This window comes from Myiozetetes cayanensis, unplaced genomic scaffold (assembly GCF_022539395.1).
Source record: "Myiozetetes cayanensis isolate MyiCay16 unplaced genomic scaffold, myiCay2020 scf23, whole genome shotgun sequence".
Lineage (NCBI taxonomy): Eukaryota > Metazoa > Chordata > Aves > Passeriformes > Tyrannidae > Myiozetetes > Myiozetetes cayanensis.
Window position 1 is genome coordinate 12,147 of NW_026087445.1, and position 23,862 is coordinate 36,008.

The following is a 23,862-nucleotide window of genomic DNA, read 5'->3' on the forward strand; positions in this document are numbered from 1 at the left end:
CGTGTGCTCATCCAGCATCAGGGTTTGGTCTAAGCCATCACCCCTCCACCAGCCTCCATATGCTGGGCTGGGGCAAAGCAGGACACCCCTTGAGCCCAGGGAGCTTCCTCCAGCCTGTGGGGAGGGTCCACACACTCACACCCCAAATCCATCCCAGCCATCCCCCTGCAGGGATGCATTTAACCACGGAATAGCTGCAGGTTTGACACCAAAAGAGAGACCTGGGGACCCAGCCAGCCACCCCCCAACCCCTGGAACCACCCAGCATCACCCATAACCATGCGGGAAAGAACAAACAGAAAAGCCTTTTTTTTATATAAAAAGATCAATGAAAAATTTATTTATAAATTTCGCACTCTGGGGCTACACGTCTATATCATACACTCAGGAATATGCTGTACTGTACAGACTTTATCCAGTTAGAAATGATCATATAGTGACCCACATACAGCTTCAATATAAGCCTAAGAATTCTTAACATTAATTAACATAATTAAAAAAGGTATTTGCATCTAAAGAAAAATCTACAGAAAAACTCCTTTCTGGAGCAATCTGTGCATCAGCTTCAATGTCTGCTTATTTCACTGACATTATCAATATATTCTTCTTACAAAAATAATAATAATAATTAAAAAGATGACTGCTGGAAGGCAACCAGTCATGCACGAAAGAGCCTCCCCCACCTGCCTCTTTTTTTTTTTTATTGTACTCCCCGTTTTGGCATGAAGGGTCAGCAGCACGATGAGCCAACAAGGGGGGTGGGGGGACCCTCATTTCAATTTGAATCAATCTGCATCCCTTTTACTTCTCAGGATCAAGAGAGACCAGGGGTGTGGGGGTTGCATAGAAAATTGAAACTCTAGGGACTAGGAAGGGCAGCAGCTTTTCAGTAAAATACAAAGGGATGTAAAAATACATCAACTCACAATTTCAGAGCAAACCCCCTTCCCCGACGTACAGTTTCCCAAAAATCTCAGCGTGTCTAAAGCTCCAGGAGGCTGGAAAGGAACAATACTTTTCTTAAACAACTCACCCAGCAATTCACACAGGAGATTCACAGTCTTAATAGGTATTTTATAAAAATATAAATATGGGTTACATCATGTTGTCTTTACAACACTGGACAGAGCTCCCTTTAGACTGGGTTTATAACCAAGACTTCTTTTTAAAAATCCATCTAGAACTTGGCTTTACAATACACTTTTTAATATCATGTCATAAATGTTATGACATGTCATTGTGGCAAATCCATTTACGTAAAAAAAAAAAAAAATGTGCAACCATCTGGTAACGACGACAAAACCTCACTAGAAAAGGTCTTGTTCCCACCCCATAACTATCGCACAGAAGCACCAGTGGAAGTGCTGGACACCCCTTCCATGCTCACAGAAAGACTTCGGCCAAGCAGTTCCTTGCAAATTACAGCATTAACAGTAGATGCTTTTGACAGGGCTTTTTTTCCTCTTTTTCTTCTTTAAATTTGGAGCTTTTGAAATAATCTCAAGTTGTTAAAGTGGAGAAAAACACCAAAAAACCCTCAAACAAAAAACCCCAACTGCAGGTGAAACCATCAGAGACAAAGCAGAATATTCAGTGCAATGGGAAATAATCATGGCAGACTCTAGGTTGGTTTTTTTTTTTTTTAGTTTTAAGACTAGGAAAACAAAAAACAACAACAAAAAAAGCATATTTCCCAAACCATATTTTTGCAACACTCACCACCAGCTTCAAACAAAACCAGGCTCACAATCTTCACCCACAAATATATACAGACATGATAAATAGGTAAAACACAACCCAAATAAACCAGCAGGTAACTCTTTTCTTTTCTCTTTTTTAATGGGAATGGTTTGGATGCAGGGTGTGAGAGAGCGGGGAGACGGCAGTGATACGGATGGCTTTAGTGCAGGCGAGGAGAGGGCTGAAAGACCAGCGGGAGCAAAGAGACTTCTGAAATTTTCCGCATTTTCCAAATGGATGTTCTTGTGCCATAGCAATAAAAAAGCAGCATTTGCGATTATACGTGCAGTCACTTCAAAATGCGCCTTCGGGTGGCTCACTCTGCGTCCTCCCTTTCCTTTATAAAGATATATACTGCGGGATATACATCTCCTATAAAAGGCAGGTGAGTGTACATACGTCAAGTGAATCGTTCTGCATTGAGAAGTGTTATCCAAGTTTCACCACAAGAAAAAAAAAGTTCCCAAACTCTTTTCAGTAGTTTTCCAGCATCTCTGTAGGCAGCAGAGAGCGCTCACGCCCCTTTTCTGTGCAAAAGCAAATCCTCTGCCTCTAGAGTTTTTTTTTTTTTTTTTTTTTTTTTTTTTTTTTTAAGGGGAAAAAAAAAAAAAAGTCCAGGATTTGCTAATCCCCCTTTATACACAAAACCAGAAGGACTCAATGTCTTTTCCTGGGATCTCACGTGTGCTAAACGGATTCATGGAGAGGGTGAGGACACAGACTTTCTTCGGACACCCAAGGAAGAACCAAGGCAGAAAACCCAATGCAAAATCAACCAAAACGATGAGCAATCGGGGTGAGAAAACCACGTCTGTCATATTCCAACGGAGTCGCCTCGACAAAAAAAAAAAAAAAAAAATCAGCGGTGGGAAAACACTGGGTGAACCTCGGAGAGGAGGAGGACTTCCCCGCTCTTCCTCGCCGGGAAGGGCCGCGGGCGACCGGGAGCCCCCAGCCCATCGACGGGGCTTTATGCCCGGAGCCGCGGCCGGCACGGGAGAGGGGACCCCAGCACCAGAGGGGGACGGCGGGGAGGCTTTTGGGTAGCGTTGAAATGAAATCGTTTCTGAGCCAGAATACTTTAAACGGGAGGGTCGGGAGCGAGGGGAGAGGGGAGGGGGATTAAATATTAGCGGGAAGGGACGTGGGGGAGTTAAAGCATCTGCCCAGATGTCAAACTGAAACCGTGAATACTGTGAGTGCAGCCGAGGTAGATGGAGGAAAAAAAACATGTTACAGTAGGAAACAACCCTTGGAAGGAAAAACAAAACAAAACAACAAAAAAACCTTAAAAATGTAAAAGCTGTGGCGTGTTCTGCGTGGGACCCCAAATCTTCGCCAAATTCCCCCAGGGCGGGGGCGGGAGCAGCTCTGGCGGCCGGGGGAGTGGGGAGGTACCCCGGCATCGCCGGGGGAGCGCGGGGTCGGGGGGACCCGGCATCACCGGCGGGGCGGTCCCGGCATCACCGAGGGAGCGGAAGAGGAGCAGCCCCGGCATCACCGGGGGAGCAGCCCCAGCATCACCGTGCGCCGGCGGAGTATTTGGCCTTGGTGATCAGGTAGAGGACGATGTCCTGGTGGCCCCCGAAGGCGGCGATGTGCAGAGCGCTCCAGCCGTCGCGGTTGGCCAGGCGGATATCAGCGCCGAACTTGACCAGGAGCTTGACGAGCTCGAGGTTGCCGTCGATGACGGACTGGTGCAGCGCCGTCTGCCCCTCGGGCCCGAAGGAGTTGACGTTGAACTCGCAGTTCGTCATGTTCTGCAGCAGCGACTGCAGCTCCTTGGTGTTGCCGCGCCGCACCGCCTCCTGGAACACCCGCTGGCTGGGGGGCGGCGGCGGCGCCGCGCACGGCGACACCTCGCTCTGGCTCATGGCGACACCTCGCTCTGGCTCATGCCGCCGCCTCGGCCCCGCCGCCCCGCATGGACGGCGACGGCGGCGCCCGCCCTGGCATGCGGTGGCGGGCGGGCGGTGCTGCGGTGCCGCCGGGGTGGGGGTGCCGCGGGTCCCGCTGGGCTCTGCCGGCCCCGGTGGGCTCTGCCGGCCCCGGTGGGCTCTGCCGGCCCCGGTGGGCTCTGCCGGCCCCGGTGGGCTCTGCCGGCCCCGGTGGGCGCTCCCGGCCCCGGTGGGCGCTCCCGGCCCCGCTGGGCTCTGCCGGCCCCGCTGGGCTCTGCCGGCCCCGCCGCTCCGCGCTCTCGGCCGCGCTGGCCCCGCTCGCGCCCTCTGGAGCCGCCCGGCCCCGCGCGCGCCTTTTACCGCCCTTTTATTTGCATAACAATGGCACGGCCGCGGGGGCGGGGCCGGGTGCCCACAGCCCATTGGCCCCGGGGGCGTGGGGGCGGGGACTCGGGAATGGACACGCCCACCTCTCTGGAGGGTGAGCGGGAGGGGCCCGAGAGCTGCGAGGGCGGAAGGGGGCGGAGGGGGGCGCTGCGGGCCCGGGACAGCCCGGGACAGCATGGAACGGGACAGCATGGAACGGGACAGCATGGAACGGGACAGCATGGAACGGGACAGCATGGAACGGGACAGCCTGGGACAGCATGGAACGGGACAACATGGAACGGGACAGCATGGAATGGGACAGCCCGGGACAGCATGGAACGGGACAGCCCGGGACAGCATGGAACGGGACAGCATGGAACGGGACAGCATGGAACGGGACAGCCTGGGACAGCATGGAACGGGACAACATGGAACGGGACAGCATGGAATGGGACAGCCCGGGACAGCATGGAACGGAACAGCATGGAACGGGACAGTCCGGGACAGCACGGAACAGGATAGCCAGGGACAGCATGGAATGGGACAGCCCAGGATAGCCCGGGACAGCACAGGACAGCCTGGGACAGTCCGGGACAGCATGGAACGGGACAGCCCGGGACAGCACGGAACAGGATAGCCCAGGACAGCATGGAACGGGACAGCCCGGGACAGAACGGGGACAGCATGGAACGGGATAGCCCAGGACAGCCCGGGACAGCATGGAACAGGGACAACATGGAACAGGACAGCCCGGGACAGCCTGGTGAGGGATAGCTCAACTCAGTACATCCCGGCTCAGCACAGCCCGGCTCGGCTTGGTACAGCCCGGGTCAGCACAGCCCAGCTCGGTGGTGGCCTCGGCACTGGGCACGATCGGCCAGCCCGTGTGGGGCCGTGCCGTACCAGGCAGGAGCAGCCGGCCCCGCTGCTCCCTGCAGTGCTGCGCTGGATCTGGGCTGTGCCCATCCCCAAACACCCCTCAGGACCCCGCTGATGGGGGCTTCCGAGGGGCTGCAGTTACCCCCGATTTGGGGGTGACATGGGTTTGCTACAGGTTTGTGTCCTCATACGTCAACCAGGACAGGTCATGGAACAGGATAGGAGGTTCAACCCGTGGGGTCTTGCCGCTCTGGGGGCTCCCATTTGGGGCTGCACTGGGTTTCAGGGACCTAGGGGTGAGATTGATGTGGGGAGGGAAGATGCAGCCGCCCCTGTGTCCCACCAGCCCTGGAGCGACTCAGTTGCCTGGGGCTTTATCTGGGGTCAGACCCACTGCCCAGCCGAGGACACACCAGGACTGTGATCCTCGGCTGGACAGCGGGTCACTCCTGGTGCAGGAGCACTAGGAGCTGTGGACACTGCGGGGAGGTGCAAAAATGGGCAAAAAGGTATCCGAAAACACTGCATCAACCAGAAACGGTGCTGGGGGGCCCCTCCCCTTCCCCCCGCGCCCGTTTGGTCCCCGGGGAGCAAACGGCGGGGCCGGGTGGGAAGCAGCGTTCCCGGGTCAGCTCCCAACGCCCCCGCCGGGCATTTGGTCAGCTGGATTGGGACGGGAGGTGCGGGGAGAGAGGAAGGAGCGTGTCATAAACCGAGGTGACAGCAGCCATGCCGGGGGCAGCTGGGTGGCAAGCTGCTGTCACCTGGCACTGCTGGTGTGTCCTTTTGGGGAGGGAAAGAGAGAAACTGGCCAACTGCTAAATTCGACCCCAGCTGATGAAACGGGCCATCTTGGAGCCGTCTGTCACATGGCTGGAGGACAGTGGCCGTGAGCTAGGAGTGCAATTTGCCCCACGGCCTCTTCCTGTGGCTTTTCCCAGCGGCTGGAGGAGCCGGAGACCCCTCCTGCTCCAGTTGGGTCCTTCTCCTTATCCTGGCCTGCTTTTGGCTGTAAGAAGTTGGTAAAGCAGCTCCTGTTTCTCTTCCCATAAGGGTCTACCTTTCTAAGTCCATTTCTGCAGGTAGTTTTTCTCATCCCTATCCCCACTCCTACCCCATTCCCACCTTCACTCCATCCCTATATCCATGCCCATCTCCCCATCTAGACCCCCATCTCCATCCCATCCCTGTCTCCATCCTCATCCCATGCCCATGCATACACTCATCTCCATCCCCATCTCCATCTAATCCCCGTCCCAATCCACATCCTCATCTCCTTACCCATGCCCATCTCATCCCAACCCCTGTCCCAGTTCCATCTGTCTGGTCTCACTGGCTTCTCCAGGCCAGAGCTCTCCCAGTCACACCTTTCTAATGTGAATGTCGCAGCCCATTGTTCTCACGGAAAAAGGGGGCTGGGACGTGACTGCAGCCAGGAGCTGCAGGCTCCCCTCTGCTCTCCTGTGGCTGTGCAGCTTCTCCCACGATGTCCCTATGCCACTGAGGCGCGGGGCCCCCAGCGAGCTGGCACAGGACACAGAACTGGGCTCAGGGCTTGGAGCCATGGGGGCTGTGCAGGGGCCAGGCTTACCCGAGGAGAGTGAAAAAGAACCACCTCTGCCGGTCCCTCCCCGTGAGGGCCCCGTTCCGGGCAGGAGGTGGTGGCTCTGTCCCCATCACCCTAGCCATGGTGGCCGCGGGGATCGCCAGTGGCTGTCCCTGTCCTGCTGTCCGGTGTCACTCGCCGTGGTGAGCCGTGCCTCTCGGTGACTCACGGCAGCTCCGGCTGTGCCAGGGCCCAGTACAGCCCGGCAGAGCAAACAGTGGGGAGCGCGGAGCCACCGCAGCCCGTGACCGTTCTCTGGCACTAATCCCAGCAAAGCCATCTCGGCAAAGTTGGAAAAGGGAAGGCAGCGGGTCTTACGGCAGCTCTGCCGGAGCTGAGTGAGATGGACTGAGAGTCGGGGCTCTACTCTTCCCGGCTCGCCCTCTCCTTTCCACTCCTAAATATCCCGTGACAGCTGATTTTGTGCATTTACCAGCCATATCCTGCGAGGTGTGGAGCCCTGTGAGCGAGCCGTGGGAGAGTGGGAATTGCTCACACCTCCCCGGTCTGGGGCTTGGCCAGAGTTACATCCTCGCAAGCAAATCTGCATTAGCCAGTGACACTGGTGAGAAAAAGAGCGCGGGCAGGGACCCAGCCATGCAAATGTTCGGGGCTGGCAGGTGGGGGCAGGACTCGGCCTGGGAACGGGGCCAGGGAGGGAGGGAAAAGAGCGAAAAAGCAGAGAGGGAAAAAAAAAAAAAAAAAAAAAAAAAAAAATTTTGAAACGGTGCATTTCAACCCCAGCTTGTACCCAGCTCTGTAACCGGAGAGGAGCCGGGAGCGGTGTGACGGCCGGGCCAGGCTCCTCGCACGGCTCCGGCCGGGAAGGGGCTGCGGAGGGGTCGGAGGCGCTCGGAGGCCCCCCTGTCCTCGCTGCATGGGGCCCTGCAAAGCCAATAGTCCCACCCAGTGATTTATCCACTCTCTTCTAAGACGAGGGGAAGACGTAGCGGGAGGTGGGGAAGGGACCCGGAGTTGCGACGCCTTAAGCGAACGTTCACGCCGAGAGGCGCGGAACAAATTTCCCCTCCTCAGGAGAGGTGACGGCCAAATTTCCCCGCACTCGTGAGAGCCTGCGGGAGGGAGAAGGACCGGCTGCCACCGGCATTGCCGGCGGGGCTCGGAGCCGCCCCGGCGCTGGGTGCGTTGGGCTGGGCACGTCGCAGCCCTCTCCCAAAAATCCCAGCGGGCGGTGCCCGTCCTCAGGCCGGGCGGACACGGCAGCGAGAGTCCAGCCACCACCGGAGGCCTCCTTGAAGGGAGCCGGAGAGCCGGGGGGACGGATCCGGGGCAGGCGGCGAGGGGGCGTGCCCCCACTTAATTCATTAAAATGTGTCGGAGAGCGTGGGAAAGACGGGAGCTTTTCTTCCCAGCGCAGAGCCCCAGCGAAAGGCGTGCGAGAGAGAGCGCCCTGCCCGCTCAGCTCCCCAGAGCTGGAGGAAGCGCGAAGGTTTCCTCCGCCGCTGGCCCGCCGGCGCTTTGCCTCCCGGCTTTTTGGCAAAGCGGCTGCCGGAGCCCCGGCGGGGAAAGGCGGGCTCGGCCGGTGCCGCCCGGCCGGCCGCGGGGATGCGGGGATGCAGGGAGACCACCCGGGCCCGGGGGGCTGCTGTTGCTGTGTGGGAACAATCTCCCTTGTGCAGATTCATCTTTGGCGGGAGGAAAGGGAATGCCTGTCCCGAGTGGGGAAAGGGCTGCGGGGGGGCTTCGGGGGAAAACCTCCCTCCGTGTGGTCTGAGAGCTGCCCTGCTGGCAGTGGGGCACAAGCAGGGACACGGCCGTAGGACTGGCCTCATGCTCCCCCCGTGGACACATCACACACTGTGAGCTTCCAGCAGCACTCGGACAGTGCCCGGGTGGGCTGGGACCTTGCAGCCCCTACCAGCAGAGCTACTGAGCCAGTGGTGAGAATTTATAAGGGAAACCTCATAGTCTTGCAGTGAGGACATGTGTGAGTGCCCCATATCTTCTGCAGGGAGCATGGCATCACTAGCAAAGCTCTTACAAGTTATTTGGGAAGCTCTGTGGACCAGGGGAGGCCCGAGGCATCCTCCTGGGACACCCCCATCAGAGGAGCCACTGCAGGAACATGGGCTGGGGACTGCCACTTTCCATGGATGCCACCATGGATGCTGCTCTGCCTGATCCCTCCTTCTCAGCCTGTGACAAACAGGATTTAAAACCTGAGCAAGACTCAAACACAGTCATAGCCTTACAAGTGGTCCTTTTCCTCCAGGGCAGACACAGGTGGAGGTGTCCCTAGGCTAGAGGATGTAGTGCTGGGCTGTGCAGATTGGGTTGTCTCACTGCAGCTTGGCCTTTAACCACTCCAGTGCCCCATCTTGTCAGTCCTTATCCTGCTGAAAATGCAGCTCTTCTGATGTAGCCTACAACCTCAGCATCTGACAGCATAAATATGCTCCTGGAGCAAAAGGCCACCATGTGCTTGGAGCTGCAGAACTCCCGCCCAGTGCCACAGGCAGGGCTCTCCAGCTGCAGCAGCGTCCCAGTGCTGCCAGGTCATCCTGAGACATCACCTTGACTGACATCACTCTGGCCACTGAGCACATGTGCACCAAACTGCCATGGCTGCAGCCCAGGCTTTGCTAAACTGACACCATCACATGGGGCAGCCACAGCTTCTCTGGGCAACCTGTCTGCATTGTGTGGCCACTCCTTTGTGGTGGCTGCAGGGATGAGGATATGTCACCCCACTGCTCCCACTGCACAGTTACCCCAAAAGACATGTTATAGCCCATCAGGGCTGGCCCGGTGACTGCTCCGTGGGGACATCCCTGGGATCTAAGCAGGCTCAGGGGTAACGTGGCCATACCCCCTGAGGGACATGCCTGGTGAGTGTGTGTAAGCTCATTTGCCTGGGAGCTGTGCTGGGGAAGGGTCCAGTTCCAGGCTATTTCCCAGGGAGCAAACATCTTCCTGGCCAATGCAAATGTCCCTCCTTGTGTGGCACTGACACCTCTCTCCTCTCCCTGCCTCAGTGAGGGGCCAGCAGCAATGACCCCTGGCTCATGGGAGCAGCATTCCCATGGTGTGGGGTAGCAGGAGGGCTTGCAGCCAGGCCAGGGCTCTCAGCCCTGGGTCCGTGCCCAGAAACAAGACGGTTTGTTTGAAAACGGCAGCCAAGCAACTGGGAGCTCGATCGGAGCATCCGGCTGGAAGAGCAGCTCCGTGCTGAGGATGGGCAGCAGTACAGCCCTCATCCTTCTCCTCCTCCCCTGCCTCACCGGCTGCTTTAGGGATTGACCAACCCTAGTTCAAGGCACAAAGTCACGCCAGGGAAAACTGAGCTGATTTCTGTGAGCCGGTCAAATATGCGGCGAGGTTTCCGCTCCAGATTACTGGAGGAAGGAAGTTTGCTCGGAAGGGGATGGGGATAAGGTGGGGGAGAAGGGAGGGAAGTACATTCCTGCCTGATGAGGAACGATGTTGATATATTCATTTGTAAACTAAAGCTGGCCTGGGCTTCAAACACCTTGTCCCCATCAAGCTCCAAAGGATGTGCAGGAATACACAAGGAGAGGAGAGGAACCTTCTGACATCCGACGCAGTGCGTGGTTTCCCAGGGCTGAGAGATGGATGTTGTTCAGTCAAGTCTCATTCATGAGCAACAAAACCCTTCTCCAGTGCTGTTTTATCCCAGAGTCCCCCCACGATCACATCCTGCCATGCAAGGGCAGGAGCTGAGCACAGGTGAAACACCTGGGGGATTGGTGGTCTCCTGGAGCCCACCCAGAGCCCCCATCCCTGCTGGGGCTGCCCTTCCCACACAGGATCAAATGGCTCCATAAAAGCATGGAGGGCTCGTTACTGCCCTGATAAATGTTAAACATTAGTATGACACAGACAATGGGATTTAGTAATTACCTTTTTAAGCAGCCAGATAGGGAAACAATATTGTTGGCTGATTAAAAAGTTCCTTTAATTCCCTTTGATCTGTATCCATCATTCAAAACTGGACAATTTATTACTTCCTGGATGCTCCTCAAGGCTGGTTGGACATGGAATTTGCTGTAGACTGTGTCTATGACTGGAGGTGACCTTGCTGCACAGATCCCACCACGGCATCACCTCCTGCGGGCAGCAGGAAGGGAGAGGTGCTGTGCTGGGTCACAGCTGCTGCCCCTGTCCCCAGGAGCTGGATGGGATCCTCTGGGAGCTGTTTTGTGCCAAGTCCACAGGTACACATGACCTGCTGGTGTCTGTTCTGGGTTGGTCTCTTAAAAAAGTCCCATGTTGGTGACCCTGCCCTAGTACAGCCCTGGCTGTAAACACAAAAGCTCTCCCCCAGACTGATGGAGCTGGCAGGCAGATGAAGTCCTGGAGGTGTCAAGGACATGACCCTACTGTCCCCATGGTTCAGAAGGGAGATGACCCTTCTAGGCAGGTGGCCCCAGGTGAGGGACAGGGCCATGTGTCCCTGTTTCCCACCAGCTCCCTTCCACAGTGAAAGGGGTGGCAGACAGATATGAAACCACAGCTCTGGAAAACCCACAAGCAAAGGCCAGAAGTGCCCATGGGTGGTCAGATGCCCGTGTGACTCAGCAGTTTCCTCCACATGGGGTCTGGACAGGTTCATCCCATTCTGGAGAGGTTCATCTCACTCTGGGTGAACATCCCACAGCAGGACAAAGCACCGCTCACCACACGGGCTCTGCATCATTCCTGCTTTGCCTTATCCCTGGTTCTGCCATGCTAGAGCAACCCCTGAAGAAGCAGGATGCTGACACGTGGCTGAGTCCACGTGGAGCCCAGGGGGCTGGGCAGCTCAGCCTCCTCTGTGGGCAGTCCCACGCTCGCCGCCTGCGGTGACCACACTGGTGCCTCTCACCAGAGGCTCGCACAGAGGGGCTGCTGGCAAAGCACAAGCCTCGTTCACCCCCTGCTCGTAGGACACTCCCCACATACTCCAGGGAGCTGGGGGCTTGGTGGTCCACAAGGACGTGGCAACTCCAGTGGCATCCAGGGAGAAAGTGGCCCATGCACTGGAGGAGCCAATGTCTGGCAGAGCATGGAGGGTGCTGAACCTGAACCTAAGAACATGCTGCTTCCAGGCACTGAACAGGTCACCTGGACACACAGGGGCACCAGCAAAACTCCCACTGCTGAGACTACAGCTGGCACACTGGAAGCAGCTCCATCCAAGCATGTCCATGCTCAAGCAAGGCCACTGTCCTGTCACAGAACCAAATACAGCTCAGGCCAGAGGGACCTCAGCTGCCTGGTGCTGCCATCAGGAATTGGGGACAATTTGTAAACATCTGCCCATGACACAGAGGCAGAAAGCCTGTTATCATGTTTCCCAGTGCCAAAGCTCTGTATTCACACAGGATTCAGCCCTGGAGCTCACCCTGATGGCTCAGGACAAGGTAATTGTGGCCCAGAGGTGCAGGGGTTGGCCCAAGGCCACATAAAACCAGGGTCTGTGCCTCCAGCCAGCTGTAACATCATCAACAAAGCAGAGATTTAGTCCCTCCATGCGCCAGTTTTCCAGGACCAGAAGGTCCACAAGCAGTTGCCAGCACACCAGACCAGGGTACGTGATAGTGCCAGTTTGTCCCCTGTTGTTACTGCCTGGCCCAAAGCTGTTGCACCAGAAACATGATAAAAATGACCTGGGGGTAAAAGTGAAGAGGAAATTTCCATTTTAGATGAAGAGTGAATTAAGAAAAAACACATTAACACCAAGAGCGAGCACAGGCCTGGAAAACCAGGAAGTGAAAGACAATTCCTTCAAGATTATGTGCAAAAAATGTAGACAACTAAGAAGACAAAAAAATGGAAAGAGTGGATGGAACAATGACAGCCATGGAGGACAAGATGAGCAGTAGGCATTTTAATCCCATTAGGAAAAATAATCCCCATGGCTGGAGGTGTCAGTGCACATTCAAGAAGGTGTGCCAGGGTCCAGGAACCTCCAGTCAAGTGGGAGAATCCCTGTTTTTCTTCTGCCCATCTCTAGAAGCAGCAGCCATCTCCAGCATAAACTGAGAGAGATGGGAAAGGAGGGGTGAAGGTGCTGGTGAGGGAAGGTTTTTCTCAAAGACTGGTTTTGTCTGGTGAGCTCCAGTGCTGTGCACCCACTGGACTGGGACAATGGGGCACCCGGGCAGTGCCATGGCAAGGCTGGGCTGTGGGGGCTCCACGGGGCCAGACCCCACCCCAGGGCCAGGGGATCAGAGGGAACAATGGCCTTCCCTGTCTCTGACTGTATGGGGAGAGGAGAAGGAGAGGAGAGTAGATGCAGCCTTTTAAGGAATCCCTCAAACCCAGCACCCCCCCACAGCCAAAGCCTTGGCAGCAGGAGGTGTGGTCTCCATGTCTGTCCCTCCATGGGCAGAGCAGTGGTTGAGGCTGTTGCTGACACACAACCACTCCCTGGCAGACACTGCTGTGATGATGATGGTGATTCTCAGCCATGGAGGAGGCTTCCTCTCCAAGTTCTGCCAGAAAAGTGCAGGGAAAGAGGGAATACCCCCCCCCTCAAATCTCCCGGGAAACACAAATCTTGTGGATGACTCTCACCCTTGTGTGTTCCAATGGAAAGGGGCCAGGCTTAGCATCCCTGCCCTCCAAAATGGGTCCAAACCTTTCAGCATGTGCAGGGCCAGTGGTGCATGCTGAGATGGTAACAGCCACTCTGTCACAGTGACACTGGTGTCCACCTCAACTTTGTTCATCACTGGTGAAGGAGATGCTGTTATTTTATGCTTCCACTGGACAGGGATGCAGCTCCATGGCAGCAATCAAGGGGCAGTGGCAGGGCTGTGAGATAGATGGGGACAGTTGTGTGGGCACAGGGATTATCTACCATTTCTGATGGAAACAGGGACAAAATGACACACTGTGGCCATGGAAAGTGTCACCAGAGGGTCATGTCCGTGGTCAGGACTCACCCAGGACCACCAGGGAGTGAGGATGGGCACAGTGCAGGTACAGTCACATTTTAGGGTCACTTAAAGCTCAGACAGGGTCTTGTGGAAAGAGGGATATTTAAAGTGGAAAAACGATCTTTTTTTTGTTAAAGCGTTGCGCTGGAGGGTGAGATATCCCTAAGGGCGAAAGGAGCCCGTGACACTGTGTGGCCAGGAGCTCTGGAAGAGGGAAAGTGCAGTGCAGGTGCTTCCTTGGCTGAAAAACATCACACCTCAGCCAAGAGCTCCTCGGGCCCTCTCAGGAATAACAGTAGGGTCTGGAAGTTAACCTGGAGTTTTGCAAACACTCCTCAGTTGCAGGGTGAAGTGGTGTGAGCCTGGCCCTGGATCTGGAGGCACCCAACAGAAGTGCCTGGAGCACCCGGACTCCTCGCCTCTCCTGGGATCTCCATGGCTTGTGCAGCCTCCTCTGAGTGCTGGCCAATCCCACCAGTGGCACTGGTTGCTGGAGGTGGTAGGACCACATCCCTCACTGCCAGCCCTGGGCTCTCCACACAGAGCCCCAGGCACAGGGATGTCCTGAGGGATCACCCCAGGGGGGCAGTTGGCTGCAGCTTTGGCCCCACTGGGATCCGCCAGAACCAGCCTGGCCCTGCTGGGACATCCCAGATCCCAGCACAAGTGGATGTGGATGCCAATGGGCATTGTGGTGCACCCAGAGATTTCCCTGAGCCCACAAGGGCTCAGCCCCCCCGGACTCCTGCACCTACCGATGGCCTCTGAGGAGTGCTTGGAGAGCGGGATCAGGGTGAGCAGGATGCTGCTTGTGGTGTGGCACATGTCCCACAGGCTGGGAGCACTCCAGGCTCTGGAGATGCTCCCCCTGTGCTGCTGTTGGGGACTCAGCTCCTGTGTCCCCCTCAGGAGTGACTTGGAGGAGGGGCACTGGGGAGAGGGGTCAGCACTGCTGGGGTGGTGATTTTGGTTTGGAGAGCTCTGCCACCCTCTTGCCATGCCCAGCCTGGAGAGGGGCAGAAATAAAGCAAAGGGTTCATTCCCTGGCCACCTCTGCTTTAATGATCTCATGGAGGACACGTGTTTTTTGGCTGTTGCAAACCACCAGCGCAACTGTGACAGTGCTCCATGGTGGATCCCAAAACAAGAGGCCCTCTGCTTCCAACCTCTTACTGCAAACCCATGGCCCAAAATCCACTCAGGTTCCTTGGGCAGTTCCCTGTCCCACTGCCCAGCCCCTGCATCTCCCCTCAGCTCAGCTCATAGATGCTTTGTGCGTCCCCGGAGGCCACAAGAACATCCTGAAACTGGGAGACGACACGTCCAAAATGGGATCCCTCCCAGAACACCTTCCCACAGCAGGAGCAGCAATAGAAGTCAGTGAGCTCGGTTCTGTCCAGCACCCCGGGGGGGATGGCACCGACCTGCAGGACCGTGCCTCCCCCCAGCACTGCGTCCGCCCCGCGCTGCTCCCGCCCCTCCGGCTGCTCTCCCTGCACGCTGCAGCCGGGCTGGGCTGTGTCACCAGCTGTGACATCGCACATCTGGCTCCCTGGGCAGGCTGTGGAGAGAGGAGACAGCACATAACATCAGCCACTGCTGTGATGAGTGGAGTCTGTGTTCATCCCTGTGAGCGACCCTTGTGAGGGGCCTGTCATACCTGCAGGGGGTGCAGGCTCTGCCCTGCATCCCAAGGAGGAATATCCCATGAATTTGGGGGAAGGTGGTCATCAGCTTCCACCAACTGCCTTGCCCTGAGCGTGGTACCTCTGCCATGTGCTGGGATCTGTTCCAGTCCTGGTAACTGCACCAGTGCTGCTGCTGTACTGGGTGCAGTGGTTTGTCCTCCCTGTCACAGGTCAGGCAGGGCTGTTCTCCAAGCTGGGCTGGGCCCCTACCCACGGCTGTGTTATGAGACAGCCAACAGCAAGGGAAGCCCTTACTGCTGCTTAAATTAAACCACCACCATCATTCCCAGCTGTCTGTGCTGTTCCTGACACCCACGACTCTCCTGACCTGCTCATGGACTCGACGCCTTGGGGTATGTGTGGCCTCATTCCCCATCTCCCATATGTGACCCCCCACCTCCCCCCACAAACACACCACACACACGGGCAAGGGACACGGTGGGGTGCGATGTGGGGCCATGTGAGCTGTTCCCGCACGCCCCCAGCGTGGGGGGGAGGTTATTGCCACCGCACACCGAGTGCCACAACACCCGGCAGTTCTGGCAGCTCGCTGCAGGCTCTCACGCCCGCGGCGGGGGCACGGCAGGTCGCTGGATCCGGGTGGCGGAAGCTGAGGGCTGAGCTGCCTCCCATCCATCAGGATGCCTGGCAGCCGGGGACAGGCTGCAGTTATTGCCGTGGGATGACTCAGTTTCGGCAGGGGCAGACTGTCCCGCCCAGGCACCAATTAAGACAACAAAAGGCATCCCGCATCGCTCCAGCGCCAGCTCTGGGGTGTCCAGCCTGCCCTTTCCAGAATCACAGGGACTGTATCAGGAGCCACCTGGGACAGAGAGGGACACCAGCATTCCCGGCTGGCTCTTCCCTGTGTCTCAAAGCTCTCAGCAGCTTGGGATATGCTGCGGACTATCATGGGGTAAGCAGGGCTGAGGACAACCCTGAAATGGCCACTTCATCTTGGCAGAACCACCCCATGGCTGTCCAGAAGGGTCTGGACCCACCATTCCTGGAGCAGAAAGAGCTGCAGCCCAGGAGGGGTGTGGAAGGCTCAGCTCACACCAGTCCTGGTTCAGGGGTGTTCCCCGGAGCCCCCCAGCCCTTCCACACCTCCCCAGAGGAGATGACAAGATCAGCCTGCTGGGACACAGTCACCCCTGTTTCCCAGGAGACAAACAGCCATCCTCAGGGTCACAGTTGTCACTGGAGATGTTCTCAGGTGGATTTGCACCACCACACCCCCCACGAGTGGCACAAGTTTTTGATCCGCTGCCACAGCACAAGGGAAGCAGCCCCAACCCCATCCCATCCACTGGGTAAGAGTCAGGCTCACCATCCCTGTGGCCTGTGCAAGTGCCCCATGGCCCCACTCGTGGATGGGCCTTTCCTTCATCTCCTGCATCTGCTTCAGACATGAAGTGGCATCCATCCTTAGAGGGAAAACAGGGACCTTGATTTCCCTTTTTCTCCAATTTCTGGCAAATGGTGAAGCACCCAGGCTGCTCTCAGGAGATTCCTGAGACAGCTGGAGCAGGTACTCAGAGGAGGAGCCCATTTCCCAGGAGTTCCTATAGGACAAAGCCCGTCAGTGGATGGCAGATCCCCATGGCAGAGCACGGGTTCTGTCCTCGCCCCGTTCCTGCCTCCCTCTGCTGCATGGTGACACAGGGTGGCCTGTTCCTGGGCACTCTTTTTTCTCATTATCCCCACTCTTGAGCACAAGATCCTGGAGGGAGGGACATCAGCCTTGGGTGGGACTTTTAGATCCAGCCATAACAGAAACGATGCTGCCAACACTAGGCACCCATGGACAACAACTTTCCTCATCATGGAGCCTAAAGAATTCCCTGGCCAGGACACAGCACTGGAACACCAACACTCTGTGTTTCTGCAGGGGTCCTGAGCAATTTGCTCTCCCTTCCAACATGTTCCCTCTACTCCCCTGCTGCTGGTGGGCAAAGCCAATAGCAGACCCCTTCATCCCTGCACGGGGGGGTGAGAAACCTCCAACTCCCCTAAACACCCCAATCCCACTCCCCCTGGGCTCGTGGGAAAAAGGCAGGCAGGGAGGGAAAGTTCATCCCTTAAAAGCCTGGGGAGAGAAAGGCTGTGATGGTCACCCCGTATTCTGCCTTTGCTTGCACCAGCCCCCTCCTAATTGTGGCTCTTCAAAGGGTTGGGAATGCTACATCACTTCAAAGTGACCATTTCTGAATGGGAGCTTGTAAAATCCCTTCTCCCCCTCCCACCAAATTCTTCCCAGGGCTTTTGAAGATGCCTGCACTCCCCTCACCACTGCGGTTAAAGGGCCACCAGGCACAGGATGCCAGCTGGGCACATGGGAAAACTGCACTGGGAAAAGGTTGGATCCCCCAGAAAAACAGGGGTTTCCTGGAGAAAGGGGGGATTTTTTGAAGGAAGTTTTTCTTTCTCCCCTGTGAGACAGGCAGAGCCCTCCCTGGTGGACTTGTGGCTCCCTGGGATTGCAGCCCGGCTCGCCCGTTTGCTGCACAGCCCCGAGTTACGCTGGAGATGGAGCAAAGGGCATGTGTGGGGTGCATGGGGCTGGGGGAGCTCAGTGTGTCCTTCCAGCATGCAGGGAGTTTGTCAGATCCCCGGCTTCCAGAGCTCTCTGAGGTTCAGACCAAAGGCTGGATTCCCACCGCATACCCGTGGAGGAGAAAGGAAAGCGATTCCTTACCAAATCGATTCGAAACACCTCTTGGGAACTAATAATCCCATTATAAAACATCCTGAAAATAAAAACCCCTTTGCCTCTTGCTCACCTCTCCCCCTCTTGCCTGGGTCACCCTGGGGATGACAGAACCCGGATGGGAGGCTGAGCCCTGCAGCACCCCAGCACCCTGGGGCTGAGCACCCAAACGTGTTGGTGCTGCAGAGCTCCACAGGCAGCAAGGATCATCCCTATCCCCGAGCACCGCCTGCAACCAGGCAGACCTGCTCGGCACAAGAGCCATCTCCTCCTGGCCTAGCACGTGCTGCTCACTCACACTGCTACCTCCTGCCCACCCCTGCTCGCCCATGGGAATTAATTCCATTCCTGCATCAGGGGCACACAGTATTTCTGCGTCAGGGACGAGCAAGGGCCACCCATCCTGGGCTAAGCAAGGCCTCCTTCAGCAGTGGGATTTCACCTCTGCAGCAGCTTGCTTTGTGCCCCAGAGCTCCACAACGTGGGGTGCAGCAGGAGCCCTCCAGCCTGGAATGGATCCCCTTCCTTCAACCCCCAGCCCCCAGCATCGAGACAGTGGGAGCTGCATCTCACACCCTGGGAGCTGCATGGGCTCTGGGGCCTGGGAACCCACAGTCCCTTCACCCCAAGGGACAGAGAGCCCCAAGGGCACAGCAGCACCCAGGACCCCATAGCTGCAGGCCGTCACTCTGGTGGTCCCACATGAGCCCTGAACTACTGCCACAGGCAGGCTGTGAGGGGCAAGGTGAATTGTCCCAAGGCAGGGACAGGGCAGGAGTCACAGCTCCACGTGCCCCACCGCAAGGTCCTGCCCATGGATGGGGGGCTGGGACCAATGGGAGGGACATGGAAGGAACAGGGGGATGCACACCCCCACCCACAGAGGGGCCCTTAGACTGTGGTGGTCACACTGAAAGGTGGCTGTGATGGTGACATGGTGACCTGGCGTCCCTACAGCCTATTCTGTTGGTTGCAATACTGGAGTGCTGGGTCAGCACTGGGACCCCCCATGGTAGGATGGGGGGGGGGGCACAGTAGAGCCTGGAAAGCTGGGACAGAGCAGGATCAGGGCAAACCTTTGAACCAGTACCCATTCCCTTTTCCCAGCCCACACAGCCCTGATTTGGCTGGAAACAACCCCACATGTGTGAGCCCTGGACACCCCCAGGGGTTCAGTGTCAGGGTGCTGGCTGGTAAGCCCAACTTCCCGGGGGTGCCAGGTACTTCTGCCCAAAATCCTGCTCCTCAGGTCCTGTTTCTTGCCCAGGTCCCAGCTTGTGTCAACCCAGCCTGAACCAAGGCCTTGGGACCAGGAGCCAGGTGCCTGTCCCAGTTGGCTCAGGTGAGGACCTGACAGTTCCAGCTGCCTCTGGAGAGGCCTTGGGTCAGGCAGGCCTGTGCCAGCACCGAGCCCTGTGCCAGCACCGAGCCCTGTGCCAGCACCGAGCCCTGTGCCCACCACACCCAGTGCCATCACAACCTCATGCGGGGGCTCAGCCTCAGCCTGGGCTGGGGTGTTTGGGAGAAAGCTCACAGCGTCCAGGCTCTGCACAGGGCTGAAGCAGACCTGTGAGCATTCTTGGAGTACAAAGGTGCATGGGAAACCTCAGTGGTGGTGAGAGATCAGCCTGATAAGAGGAGTTACGAGCCTGAGAAATGTGCTGATTGCAGGGCACTGAAGATGCCTGGTTATCTTTTCCTCCTCCATAAGACAGATAAACAAAGGACAAAGGACCCGGGATTGTGCAACCTGGGCTGCAGCAGCCTGGCCATGATCTTAAGATGTTCCCAGGGTGGAGGAGGGAGGATGAGCTCAAGCAAGAGGCACCTTCAGTTGCTCTCATCTCTCTGTGCCGCTGTGGGAGAGAACCCTGCCAGCTCCCGCATCCAGTGCCAAGCAGCAGCAACGGTCCTGCTCCAAATGGCTCCCAACTCCTTCCCAGGGCATGCTGGGCACAGTGCCCCTGTCAGCAGGCACAGCAGAGCTCTGCAAACCTGCAGTCATGACAGTGTCACCAGGTCTCCAGCTCAGCTGTGGCTTTCCACATGAGTAAATGAAATTCTGCTGAAGAGGGGAAGCTGGCAGAGCACAACCCAGCTGGGGGGTGTTTCTGGCTGGTCGTGACACTGCACCTCCCAGTTCCATCCCTGCCCCAACTGGGAATGTGAGGATGCTCCCATTGTCCTGCTGTGCCCCAGAGAAAAGACGGCTTAATTGTATGGGGTTGCCTGGTCTGAGGGTGAAAGGGCTGGGGACTCCCTGGGATCCAGCAGTGCAACCCTTCAGGAATCTATCCCTTTCCCTTCAGAAGTGTTCACAGTAACCTGAGACATTGGGGGTGCCTTGGCCTCTCCTTCACTCTGGGTCTGGTATAAGGCAATAAGGCTCCATGGGTGTGAGAATGCTCCTGGGAAAGCACAGGGACCTCCTGCCTTTCCCACATGGCAATAAGGTGAATGTGATGCTCACAGCTAAGCCAAATGTTGTAGATGAGGGAATCATGGCAGGAAAAAAACTGCACCCAGTCTTAAGGCTGTGGACATGTACTGGGCTCTTCCTGCTGGCTAAGGGCAGCAGGTCCCACCAGCCCTCAGATGGCCCGGTGTGGTGGCTGTAGAGGGACTTGGCACTGTCCTGGTGTCACCCTGGCTGGGACCTGCTGCACAGCCTTTCCCACACCGTGTTCTGCAACTCTCCCTCCTGCCTGCCCTGTGCTGTCTCTGCTGGCTTTTTCCCAGGCTGGTGGTGGAGCTGAGGGTGACACGGGAAAGAAACCCCAAGTCACTGCTTAGGCTGGCAGGGGCAAGGTGAATGCTGGAGCTGCCCAACACCATCCTGGCACCCAGTGAAGGGACACCCTGGCTGCTCCTGCAGCCACCCAGTTGGGTTGTCTGGGACATATCCTGCACGTGCAGGTGTTGGAGGAGAAGCTGGGCAGTGCAGATCTCACTGGTCTGCAGAACTAGCTCTGGCAGCTGCTCAGGGAGGGTGCTCACCCAGCATGGGTGAGGGTCCCTGAGCACCCCCAGCCACTCTCCAGGAGGGAGCAGAGGCTCTGACACGCCTGCTCAGCAGCACAGACCCAAGGGAAGCAGGACCAATTGTTTTCATCTTTTGCAGCACGTTTTAGATGGCAAGGGGTGGATTTTACAACTAAAGCAGCCTCCTCTGGTGAATCCCAACCCGATGCAATGTGCTACATCCTTGCCTTTCCCAGGGACCAGATTTCATCTGTCAGAGCACCCAGAGCACGGGGGCCTTGATCCAGTTGGTTTTACAGCACTTTCTCAGCAAGAAGCTTCCCCATGCCAGACAAGAGCCTGTGACACAGCCCATCCCCCATGTCATTGACATGCTGTCAATGCCTCCAGAAAGGTCTTGCCTGTGCCCTGTGGTGACACACAGCCCTGCTCCTCTCTCTATCCCAGCTCCAGTCTGCTCCAGGCACTCAGGGTGCTCAGAGCATCCCACTGGGAAAAAGGCATCACATGGCAAAGCTCTCAGGGCCTGAAACTAATTTCTAGCACTTCCATCAAAGCCCTCATGCAGGGAAACTGTGGCTGTGTAAGAGAAAATGTTCCCTCAAACCTCTGAAAGCCCTAGGTTCAAGTAAAAGTGAGCTATTACAGGATGAATAATTGGCCCTTCATCATTTGGAAGCCCTGTTATAAAAATCCAGGAGCCTAAGGAGCAGCACTGGCCTGAGGTTGGCTGCAGATGGACCCCATGACTCGGGAGCATCCGGGTCAGCTGCAGGCTTGTGTTGAGGGGTGGTCTTGCAGGATCCATCCCTGTCACCCACCTGTCCCAGGACCCATAGGCTCCTCCCCATGCGAGAAGGATCCCTTCTTGCCTGGAAGCAGGAGCAGGGAAAAGGCATTTTCTTACCTTTCAAGCATCAGCACCTGCCCATGTCTGGGGGTTAATCCATGTGCAGCGATGTGATGGAGATGACATGGCCTAGGCTGGACTCATGGGACAGGGGCCAGCTCTGATGTGGGCTGTGGGTGCTGAATTCCCCACACCATGTGTTGAGCCATGACTGGGGGCAGAGCAGGTCCCTGCCACCAACCCCTCCAGAAGGAAAATGTAAAGGAAATCAGGGAACAACTGAGATTTTCCTTATGGTCTTCTGTGGCTGCCCAGGCTGTCCCACTGCCACCACTGTCCCTACCAAGTGATAGCAGGACACTGTCAGCACAACCTTCTCTTTCACAAAATTTGACCCAAAGTGGGACATCTGGGGACAACCTAGTCAAGTTCACACTGATGCTCATCATCCCAGCAGCTCTGAGTAAAATCCCAATAGAAATGGAGACCCCTGGGTGGCAAGAGCGCTGGGGCACAGCAGACCCTGCTGGCAAGTCCCAGGGGGTCTCACTTTTGGTGGGTGCCACTGTTCCACTGTGCCCACCTGCCCAGGAATCACAGCTTCTGTTTTCTGTCTCCACGAACCCCCTGGGGATGCTGTGGCACCTTCTGTCCCTGTCCCTGTCCCTGACTGCTCCAGGGTGGAGGATGCTCCCTGATAAGGTCATGTTGGACATGGCCAGCACACGTGTCCTACCTGGTCTTTCCTCATGAGGCTCTCCCAGGGACATGAGGATCCAGCAAGAGGCTGCATGGCCTGATGGGGACATGGAGTGTTGCAGAGCAGGTATAAAGGGTAGAGCCAGGCAGTCCCTGAAGAGTCTGCGTGGAGCAGCCATTGTGCTGTGTGAGACTATCCCAGCTCCATTATCCCCATCCAGAATGGGGAAGGGGAAACGACTCACACGCTGAACACAAACCACAGTATTTCTATTTGCCATACTCTAAAACTGGCTGAACTGGCCCAGCTGGTCTCTGGGTACACACACGGTGAGTGCCCTCACCAGAGGAACCACCAGGGAGGATGTCCCGGCCTCTGGGGAGGCACAGCGCTCCCAGGCTGCTGGCACCATGAGAAAAGCTGCCCCACCACGTCCCTCACCCCCAGAGCCACACATGCAGCTTCCAGCAAAGCCACAGCTGGCCAGGAGTGCCCGGCAGCCGCTGCTTCCCACTGCTCTCTGCTGTCAGCAGATGGGGAAGCTGAAGCACGGCAAGCGGTGCACACAATGGCTGGTGCCAGAGCCCAGGCTGGGCTGAAGCAGCAACAGGGGCATGTTCCCATTCTGGTGTGCTGAGGTGGGTGTCATTCACCACCAAAATGTGTGTCCCTTTGGGAAGGAGTGTGTGTGGGTCAGCATAGCTCAGGGCACACATGGAGGAGCCTTCCCTCCCCTGAGCCCGCCGGAGTGCAGCTGTGCAGGCAGCACTGACTCACCTCCCTGCAGCCTGACCTAGTTTAGGAGGCACTGGGCAGGCCAGGAAGGCACCTGACAGGCCCAGCCAAGAGGCATTTTACCACCCAAGCTGACTTTTACACAGTCAGGTAGCGATGGCCTCAGGCTGTCACCTGAGCTACTGTTGAATGTCATCACCCCCCCCGGCTGGGCGATCCTATACATGACCCTGTGCCTCATGGGGCAGGACAGGGCAGCAAGGGTAGAGACATGAACTGGGCTTGGAAGAGCTCTGTGGGTCTGCACTCAGTGGCAGATGGGTGGCAGGGGACCTGATCACACTCTGAGAAACCTCCAGCCCCAGGGGAGTGGTCCTGCTCTGCCCAGGGCAGTGAGTCCCAGGCAAGGGCTCAGGGAGGGGGTTGGGGTCAGAGTATCACTCCCAGCTTACCTGCACTGTGCTCCTGCAATGCCTGCCTACTGCCCTCCACCAGCTGCCTCATCCTCTCCCGGGACACCTTCAGGTACTTGTCACAGTTGCACACCTGAGAGAAGAGAGAGATGATCAGTGAGATGGCAACTGTGCTCCCCAGGCACTGCCTGCCTGCCCCGAGCACAAACCCACACTGGGCACCACCAGCACAGGTTGGGCAGCCCCAGCACATTCCACAGGGGAAAACAGGGCAAGGCCTGTCCTGCTGAGCAGGGACAGGCACCAGGCACAAGCCCCAGGAACCTCCTCTCCAGAGCCACTCCACCTGTATGGTGCTCAGCCACGTCCCCATGCCAGGCAGCCAGA

At 57.1% G+C, this 23,862-nt stretch overlaps 2 protein-coding genes across 17 annotated transcripts in view; both read right to left on the reverse strand.

Moving 5' to 3' along the window:
* Positions 1–315: 315 nt before the first annotated feature.
* Positions 316–5,988, reverse strand: NRARP (NOTCH regulated ankyrin repeat protein). 3 transcript variants are annotated; one of them, XM_050319856.1, is made up of 2 exons: positions 4,356–5,988; positions 316–4,275 (listed from the first exon to the last, which is right to left on the reverse strand). In XM_050319856.1, exons 1-2 carry the CDS (start codon positions 4,742–4,744, stop codon positions 3,261–3,263), a joined length of 1,404 nt encoding a protein of 467 aa, XP_050175813.1. In that variant the 5' UTR covers positions 4,745–5,988; the 3' UTR covers positions 316–3,260. The 3 variants fall into 3 exon arrangements, with proteins under 3 accessions (XP_050175813.1, XP_050175811.1, XP_050175812.1); XM_050319854.1 differs by having other exon boundaries at positions 4,341–5,988; XM_050319855.1 differs by having other exon boundaries at positions 4,331–5,988.
* Positions 5,989–14,120: 8,132 nt separating this feature from the next.
* Positions 14,121–23,862, reverse strand: part of EXD3 (exonuclease 3'-5' domain containing 3) — a 282,431-nt gene continuing 272,689 nt past the window's right edge. For 10 of the 14 annotated variants that reach the window (XR_007629432.1, XR_007629427.1, XR_007629430.1 and 7 more), the window contains one exon: positions 23,496–23,608. Coding sequence is in view for 3 of the 14 variants with exons in the window: in XM_050319851.1 (XP_050175808.1) it covers positions 14,648–14,958; positions 23,515–23,608 (405 nt within the window). In the remaining 11 variants the exon portion in view is untranslated. Of the gene's footprint in view, positions 14,959–22,363; positions 23,609–23,862 lie in introns of those variants that run through there. The other 4 variants (XM_050319851.1, XM_050319850.1, XM_050319852.1 and 1 more) reach the window with 4 other exon arrangements.

Bases quoted from the DNA above. Each gene is read 5' to 3' on its own strand.
- NRARP (XM_050319854.1), bottom strand. From the start codon at position 4,744: ATGTTGTCCCTGTTCCATGCTGTCCCGGGCTGTCCTGGGCTATCCCGT. The intron at 4,276-4,340 runs GCTGTCCCGGGC...ATGCTGTCCCAG, and splicing joins CCCGGGCTGTCCCGTTCCAT to GCTGTCCCGTTCCATGCTGT.